Source organism: Globicephala melas, chromosome 2, assembly GCF_963455315.2.
Source record: "Globicephala melas chromosome 2, mGloMel1.2, whole genome shotgun sequence".
NCBI lineage: Eukaryota > Metazoa > Chordata > Mammalia > Artiodactyla > Delphinidae > Globicephala > Globicephala melas.
In genome coordinates, this window is record NC_083315.2 from 91569200 (window position 1) to 91578927 (window position 9728).

General features: G+C 40.5%; 1 protein-coding gene across 7 annotated transcripts in view; it reads right to left on the reverse strand.

The window, feature by feature from the left end:
- CAPN3 (calpain 3) overlaps positions 1 to 9728 on the reverse strand; it is a 48143-nt gene that overhangs the window by 26306 nt on the left and 12109 nt on the right. For 3 of the 7 annotated variants that reach the window (XM_060294434.1, XM_060294436.1, XM_060294432.1), the window contains exon 1: positions 7655 to 7903. The exons of the other annotated variants lie outside the window; for them this stretch is intronic. In XM_060294434.1, coding sequence (XP_060150417.1) covers positions 7655 to 7903 — 249 coding nt within the window. Of the gene's footprint in view, positions 1 to 7654; positions 7904 to 9728 lie in introns of those variants that run through there. 7 annotated transcript variants of the gene reach the window in all.

Genomic DNA, 9728 nt, shown 5'->3' on the forward strand with positions numbered 1-9728 from the left:
TTGCCTCCTTAAAATACATACCACTTTCTCCTGGCATTACACCTCAATTTTCAACTGGGGAGCAGCACCACTGTCAGCCCATGTTGTTCTGGTGGGCTTCCTTCTTCACCCAGATCCAGATGGCTATTAAGGGCAATTAGAGTGAGAGTGACTGGTTCAGGGATGGGCACATGACCAAATCTGGGCCAATGAGATATGGGCCAAGACTTTCGTTGTAACTATTGAGCAAGAAATACATTCTCCTCTGGGAGTTACTAAGCTGGTGGAGTGTCAGCCTGAAGCTGCTGGTGGCCATTTTTGCCCCTTTGTGAAGTTAGCCCACTTGAGAATAAAGATAACTCAGAGGAAGCAGATGGGGGAGTGGGTGGAGAGGTCGAAGGTGATAAATAGATAGACAGGTAGATAGACAAATAGATGATATTAGGGATTGTGTCTTGATGACATTGTTTGAGGCCTGGATTCAGTGTGTCTAAACCTGATCATCACTTTTGAACATTCAAGTTATAGAGCTTTTTTTCGGTTTAAGTTAGTTTGTGTTGGGCCTCTGTTACTTGCCAGCTGGGACACTTGACTACTGAATGTCATGCCCTCTTATAAGGAATATATTATAGAGTAACTCAAATACTAGAATTATAGCTACATTTTTTAGCTGTCACAAGGATAGATTTCTCTCCTTGGGTCTATAGGTACAGAAGCACACCTCATCTCCTCACCTGCCGCCAATTCCAGGGCTGACTACTTGGAAAGGCGGTAGCAACTGCACTGCCTTCTCTTCCATCTGCTTAGAGGTCCAGGTATTTGAATGGAGTTACATTTTTTGCAGTAGTAGAGATTCCCCAATATACTACATTTACCTTCAATACTACCTCAGCTAAATTCACCAAACATTAATTGAGCTTCCAAGTATGCACAGGGCTGGGGGATTTAAGGATATAATAAAAATAGGAAATCGTCCCTGCCCACCCTCCAGGAAACCCCCAGCCTAGGGACCCTCAGTTGTTTGTCCTCGTGAGAGATGTCTGTTTGGTGAGGGTCAGTTACCAAACTTGTTGAGGGTTAATTCATAGAACAGCTAGATTTACCTAGATACCCCTTCCCACCACCTACTTTCCTGGAGTATGTGAGATCTGTTTTTGTTGGTTAATATGAACAAAGGGTAAATTGTCCTGGCTCTGTCACTTTAACTTAGGGACCTAAGACTTCCGGTCACTTGTTTGGCTATAATTTAGCATGGAGACTGGATCTGTCAGTGATGGATTCCCAGCAATTAGCAACAGATGACCATTTCCTCAGTTTTTGAGTGCTGTGGTTTGCAAACATTTTTTTTTATTGTATACCTCCATCATTAAAATATTCTGAACATGCAACTGTACATATTCTTATTAGTTTTAAATTATGTGTGTGTGTTATCCTAACATATAATGTGCATTATAAGAAAAACAAAAGCATACATTTAAAAGGGTGGGCTAATATAGATATATGTAGGGGACTTCTGGTTTCAGCTCCAACCTGTAAAAAGCTTGGAAGTCATCCCTCCCATCCTTACCACAAGAAAAAGCCAAACACCTGAAAACCAGTGACTTTGCTTGGATCCATCAGAGAACTGAGGTTGCAGGGCAACCTACCACCCTGAGATATGGACACAAGTGAAACCAGAGAGTTATAGCCAAGATCTGTTTATCTGGAACAGAAGCTGCCTCAGCCACAAACTGGGAGGAACACTTAAATGGTTACTTTGATGAATTTCAGGAAGCTGAGTGTGGACTAGCACAAAAGTGAGAAACTTCTGGAGGCCACAGTTTTGGGAGAAACCCCCAACGCTTTCATGGTTTTTACCTCCAAAAATTCCAAGTTCTCATGGTGAAGATCCAAGAAAGATCCCCCCTACAGGGGAAAAGACTTTTCCAGTCTTACCTATGTTGGGGGAAGTGTATTACTCCCACTCCAGCCACCTCCAGGCTTTCTCACCTAAGAAGGGGTAAAAGCTATACCAATGGAGAAACGTGTATGAAGGTCATAGCCCAGAGAGACAGTCTCATTAAAAGAAAGAACTTTAATCATTAGATTATAGAACACTTCCCCTCCCTGATCATACCACCACATCAACAGAGCTCCAGTGAAATAACAGTGACTTACAGCTGAAAGAGCTGCAAGATGTAAACTCTGATAAGTATTTAGGAAAGCCCAAAGTCAAGAGAGGAGACAAAACCAGGATATTAAAGGAATTTGAAGCTTCTGACTCCTGCAGCTGGAGGAAACAAACACATCACAACTTCTAGCCAGCTTAACATAAATCCTTATACCAAAGGCTAATGTATCTCAGTTCTTATTACCCAAAGCAATGTGTCTGGCTTTCAGTAAAAAATTACAAGAGATGCCAAAAGCAGGCAAATGCAATCTGAAGAGCAAGCATCAGAACTAGATTCCGATATGACATAGATGTTGGAATTATCAGTCAGGGAATTTAAAATAACTATGATTAGTATGTCAAAAAGTCTAATGGAAAAAGTACATAACATTTAAGAAAAGATGTGCAATATAAGCAGAGAGATGGAAACTCTAAGAAAGAATCAAAAGGAAATGATAGAAATAAAAGACAGTATAACATGTATTTGATGGGCTCATCAGTAGATTAGACATGGACAAGAAAAAAAATCAGTGAAATTGAAGATGAGACAATAGGAATTTCCTAAAATGAAATGCAAAGAGAAAAATATAACAGCAAAAACAACAACAACAAAACAGAGCAGAACATCCAAGAACTGTGGGACAATTCAAAAGGTTCAGCATATGCATAATTGGAATACTGGAGGGAAAGAACAGAGCAGAAGAAATATTTGAAGTAATAATGTCCAAGAACTTTCCAAAATTAATGACAGATACCAAATCACAGATCCAAGAAGCACAAAGAACATCAAGTAGCATAAATGCCAGCAAAATAAAACATAACTACACTTAGGCATGTCATATTCAAACTGCAGATAACCAAAGATAAAGAAAAGATCTTCAAAGAAGCCAAGAGGGAGAAAAATACCTTTGCTCTAGAGGAAAAAAGACAAGAATTATAGTAGACTGCTCTTCAGAAACCATGCAAGCAAGAAATATTTAAATTGATGAAAGAAAAACCCACCAACCTAGCATTCGATATGCAGAGAATTTATCTTTCAAAACTGAAGGAGACTAGAGGCTTTCTCAGACAAATAAAACCACAGGGAAGGGACTTCCCTGGTGGTGCAGTGGTGAAGACTCCATGCTCCCAATGCAGGGGGCCCCAGTTCGATCCCTGGTCAGGGAACTAGATCCCACATGCATGCCACAACTGAGTGCGCATGCCACAACTAAGGAGCCAGCGAGTTGTAACTAAGGAGCCTGCTGGCTGCAACTAAGGAGCACACATGCTGCAATTAAAGGAGCACATCTACCGCAACTAAGACCCGGCACAACCAAATAAATAAATAAAATAAATGTTTAAAATAATAACCCACAGGGAATTCATTTCCAGCAGACTTGGCTTGCAAGAAATGTTTAAATAAGCTCTTCAAGGAGAAGGAAAATTATATAGATCAGAAACCTGGACTACATAAAGAAAGGAAGCACATCAGAGAAGGAATAAATGAAGGTAAAATAAAACTTTTAGTTTTCTTATTTTTAATCTAAAGATTATTTAAAGTAATAATCACAACAACGTGTTGAGTAATTATATCATATGGATAAGTGAAATGCATGACAGTAATGTCATGGGAAGGAAGGGAGGAATTGGGAATTTTCTGTTATAAGGTACTAGACTACATATACAGTGGTATATGTTATTTGAAGGTGAAATCAGATTAGTTGTAAGTGTATATTGGAAACTTTAGCATAACCATTAACATTTTTTAAAAAGTATAATTGATATACTTAAGAGATAAATGGAATCATATAGAATACTCAATTAAAACCAGAGAATGCAGGAAAGGGGAGAGGAGAGAAACAAAAATTGCAACAAATAGAAAACAGTTATAAACATAGTAGATATTAATCCAACTATATTATAATCACTTAAATGTGAATGGCCTAAATACATCAGTTGAAAGATAGAGATTGTGGGCTTCCCTGGTGGCGCAGTGGTTGAGAGTCTGCCTGCCGATGCAGGGGATGTGGGTTCGTGCCCTGGTCCAGGTAGATCCCACATGCTGCTGAGCGGCTAGGCCCATGAGCCATGGCTGCTGGGCCTGCGCGTCCGGAGCCTGTGCTCCGCAACGGGAGAGGCCACAACAGTGAGAGGCCCGCGTACCACCAAAAAAAAAAAAAAAGGTAGAGATTGTGAGAATAGATTTTTTTAAAAGACCCAACGATATGTTATCTACAAGAAAATCACTTTAAATGTAAAGACTCGGATAGCTAGAGAAGGATACACCATGCTAATGCTCATCAGAAGAAAGCTGGAGGGCTTCCCTAGTGGCGCAGTGGTTAAGAATCCGCCCTGCCAACGCAGGGGACATGGGTTCGAGCGCTGCTCTGGGAAGATCCCACATGCCACGGAGCAACTAAGCCCGTGCGCCACAACTACTGAGCCTGCGCTCTAGAGCCCACGAGCCACAACTACTGAGCCCACGTGCCACAACTACTGAAGCCCACGTGCCTAGAGCCCGTGCTTTGCAACAAGAGAGCCACCACAATGAGAAGCCTGCGCACCGCAATGAAGAGTAGCCCCCGCTCGCCGCAACTAGAGAAAGCCCGCATGCAGCAACAAAAGACCCAACTCAGCCGAAAAAAATAAATAGATAAATAAATTTAAAAAAAGAAAGAAAGAAAGCTGGAATAGTTGTATAAATTTCAGACAAAGCAGACTTCATTACAAGGAAAATTATCAGAGATAAAGAGATGCATTACATAATGATAAAGGAGTCCTTTGTCCAAGAAAACATACAATCCTAAATGTGGATGCACCTAACAATAGAGTGTCAAAAGACATGAGGCAAAAAGTGATACATCTGAAAGGAAAAATAGACAAATCTAGTATTATAGTTGGAGACTTTAACACCCCTTGTTCATGAACTTCAGCAGGTAGAAAATCAATAAGGATATAGTTGACCTGAATGGCACTAGCAATCAACTTAATCTAATTAACATTTATAGACTACTCCACCCAACAATAGCAGAATACACATCCTGCTCTCAATATCACATGGAAGAGTCACTAAGATAGACCACATTCTGGGCTATAAAACACACCTCGACAAATTTAAAAGAATAGAATATATGCAAAGTATGTTTTCAGACTACAGTGGAGTGAAACTAGAAAGCAATAAAAATAAGACAACTGGAAAATCCCAAATTATTTGGAAATTAAACAACACACTTCTAAATAACACACAAGTCAAAGAAGAAGTTTCAAGAGAAGTTAAAAATTGCTTTGAACTAAATAAAAATGAAAATATATCATCAAAATTTGAGGAATGCAGTGAAACCAGTGCTTAGAGGGAAATCTATAACATTAAGTGCATATATTAGAAAAGAAGAAAGATCTGATATCAATACCAATATTCTACCTCAGGACACCAGAGAAAGAAAAAAAATTTAAGCTCAAAGCAAGCAGAAAAACAGAAATAATAAAAGAGCAGAATCAATGAAATTGAAAATAGCAAAACAAGAGAGAATCAATAAAGCCAAAAACTGGTTCCTTGAAAAGGTCAATAAAATTAATAAACCTGCAGCCATGCTCACCAAGGAAAAAAGAGAGAAGACACCAATTACCAACAGCAGAAATGGAGAGATCACCACTACTGATCCCAGGGACATTAAAAGGATAATAAAGAAATACTGCAGATACCTCTAAGCCCACAGATTTGATAACTTTAGATAAAATAGACTAATTTTGTAAAAGACACAAAACTCACACAAGGACAAACAGACCATCTGAATATGGCTATACCTATTGAAGAAATTTATTCAATGATTAATAACCCTCCAAAAAAAAAAGCACCAGATCCAGATGATTTATTGGTGAATTCTATGAAACATTCAAGGAAGAAATGATACAAATTCTCTACAATATCTTCCAGAAAAATCGAAGCAGAGGGATCACTTCCTAACTCATCCTATGAGGCCAGTATTACCCTAATACCCAAACCAGAAAAAGACATTGCCAAGGAAAACTACAGACCAGTATCTCTTATGAAAATAGAAACCAAATCCTCAAAAAAAAAAATTAGTAACTCAAAAACAACAACGTATAAACAAAATTATATACTACAAGTATATACAAGTATATAATTTACCTGGGATTTATTCCAGGTATGCAAGACTGGTTCAACATTTGAAAATCAATCAATGACATCCATCACAACAGGCTAAGAAGAAAAATCACATGATCATATATCAGTTGATGCAGAAAAAGCATTTAACAAAATTCAATACCCATTCATGATAAAAACTCCTAGGAATAGAGGGGAACATCCTCAAGTTGGTAAAGAAAATTTACTTTTAAAAAGTTTTAAACGAACTGCAGTTATCTTCATATTTAATGTTAAGAAATTAGATGCTTTCCCCTTAAGGTCAGAAACAAGTCAAAATGTCTCCTCTTACCACTTTTATTCGACATCATACTGAAAGTCCTAGCTAATGAAATAAAACAAGAAAAGGAAATAAAATTTATAAAGACTGGAAAGGAAGAAATAAGCTCTTTATTCACAGATGACATAATTGTCTATGTAGAAAATCCCAAACAAATGCCAAAAAGAAAAAAAAAAACCTTTCTGGAACTAATAAGCAAGCACAGTTGCAGGATAGAAGGTTAGTATATAAAAGTCAGTCGCTTTCCTATATACCAGCAATGAACAAATGGAATTTGATAAAAACAAAAACAAACTTCATTTACAATAACACATACACACACAAAGAGAAATACTTTGGTATAAGTTAGTATGAACTCATGTTTTGCTTATTATAAATACAGATAGTTAATATAGAAATACAGTTCTGTCTGGGATGAGTCCTAGGAATCTGCATTTTAAACTGGCATCCCAAGGTGATTCTGATGCAGGCAGTCCAAAGACCACACTTTGAGAAGCACAGAGTAGCTGAATACAGTTGAAACAAATGGACTCCTCAATTGCCAGGCAGTAAGGTATCTTTGAGCAAACTGCTTCTCCCTGTAGGGAGTGTGTCTGGTCAGCATGGACCTTTTTGTTTACACAGAAGTGACACATCACTAATGAACCAGCCTTAGGCAAGAAGTTAAGAAGACAGATCTCTAGCCTCCTGCAGCCTCCTATGTCATAACTGTTCACCAGCTTCCAGGGAACTCTCCTTGAAACTGTGAGCCCTAGTCCTCTTCACCACTCCACTTTCCCACCCCCAGAATACCTGCTCTCGAGAAGAAACATCAATTATTCCTTACTGTTTTACTACGAATTTAAGTCAGTGCATTAGCTCTCTTAAAAATATTTACTGTCTCAGGGATCTATAAAGTATTAAATAATCTCTAGTTCAGGAATAGAAAATAACAGCTCCAGTTTCAGGAGGAAGCAGGAAAGTATTTTGGGGGCAAATGGGTAGGAGAATGTTGATAAGCCACTTGCTCAGATCCGGGATCTGTGGCCTCAGGCTCTGGACCACTTGACCTCCCATCCCCAAGAGCTGTCTCCTGAAGCCCCGTCCCTCCTATCCCTACCTTTGGCCTTTTCCACATGATGGCCTTCATCTTGGTTTTCTGGCTCAGCTCATGGGAGCCCAGGGACTGAACACCTGCTGGGAACACACGGTCTTCAAAGAGGCACTTCTGAGCCAGGCACCGTTGTCTGAGAACAACAAAATCCTGCCCCTCATACTTGAGGGGCCGTGTGGCGGTGCCTTCTCCGTTTCTCCTGTTCCTCTCCCGGATCACACGGTCACAGAAGAATCCTGGCAGCAGGTAGGGCATGGTGACCACTCAGGGAGTGGAGCTGGGACTTCACTGTGGCCTCTCTCCTGCTGCGCCCTCAGTCCAAGGCCTAATCCTCCCGTGAATGGGCCGGAGCCTATATAGCTCCTCCACTCTCAGCAGCGCAATGCAAATGAACACAGCCCAGAGAAAGGCCGTGGTCAGAGTCAGCAGCTTTGGCTGGAGGCCCCTGAGCCCACGGTCAAGGGGCAACACCATGCCAGTCAGACAGGGAGCTGGCAAGGGGAGCGAGAGAGCCAGGGACAGCCCCAGGACAGGCCACAAGACCTGCAGACCTTCAGGCTACTTCCATCAGCCTTGCTGGGATTCTTTCTTTAAAAAGGGAAAATATAGTTACAGAGAGGCTTACCCTGCCTCAGCAAAAGGCATTCATGCCTTTAACACTGGCGGCCAATGGGATATAGCATGGGGCCTTCGAAACATGCTGTATACACTAATCCTATACAGGCTCCTGAATGCATAGGAGGATTCTGTTCCGGGCCATTGTCTGAGGTTAATGAAGCCTTCATTCTCCTGATGTCCCTGCCCCATCCCCCCAAAGACCTTGACTGGCCATTTAGGGACTCTAATCTGTGAGAGGGACCCAGAGGGTAGGTAGCTTGACCTCAAATGAGAGTCCCTGTTAGAGTGGGTCCCAGTGCAGTGAACAGACATCCACGGTTGTGAGTTCAGGACCTTTGAGGCAGAGAAAGTGGTAGATGGGGAAGGAGGATAAATATGTGTCGGAATATATTCACAAGAAAACTGAGCTTTTTCAAAATTTCACCATGCACAAACGGGCAACTCGAGAGTAAGGGCAGGGAGCTGGCATGGGTGGAAACTCCGTTCTGGCAGCCTTCCCACTAGGAGGATGCCGTCTCCCTGTCCACTTGTTCACTCTTGTCAGTTTTTGTCAGTGCTTCTCAAAGTGTGGACTTTGGACTACCTGCATCAGAATCACCTGGGATGCAAGTTTAAAATGCAGATTCTAGGGCTTACCCCAGACCTAAGGATTCAGATCCTTTTGGTAGGGGTTTGGGACTCTGCAATTTAAATAAGCACATCAGAGATTCTATGTTCACTAGTGTTTGAAACCATGACGTTGGCTTTGCAGGACACTATAATAGCTCAACGTAATTCTTTTTTTTTTTTTTTTTTTTTTTGCGGTATGTGGGCCTCTCAGTGTTGTGGCCTCTCCCGTTGTGGAGCACAGGCTCCGGACGCGCAGGCCCAGCAGCCATGGCTCATGGGGCCCAGCCACTCCGCGGCATGCGGGATCCTCCCGAACCGGGGCACGAACCCACGTCCCCTGCATCGGCAGGTGGACTCTCAACCATTGCGCCACCAGGAAAGCCCTCAACGTAATTCTTGAGGTCAGTTTTTTTAAGAAATAATTTTATTTTTATTCAGTTTATACATGAACAAAGTTTTAAAAAGTCAAACAAAAGTTACCTAGAGGAATAGCAGTCTCTTGCCCTGCAAATTTCTCTCCTCAGAGACAGCCACTTTTAATTCTTTTAGCTCTTTCTTCTGGTATTTACCTCTATATTTCTAAATAATATGCTTATTTTATTACTTTTTAATTTATTATTTTTAGAAAGTATCAATAGAATTCCTATTTGGGGGAATGAGATTTAGGTTTCTCACATTATGCTCTGCCCATCATCTTCCCAAAATACTTATGTCATAAATTTTAGAGAAATTAAAATTCATTATTTCCTTTAATATAATTAAATATTGTTCACTTCTTAACTAAGTAGTATGCTGTGTTACATTTCCTTTCTGTATAAATGTTTCTTTTCTCTTATTCTTTATAATTCTCTGA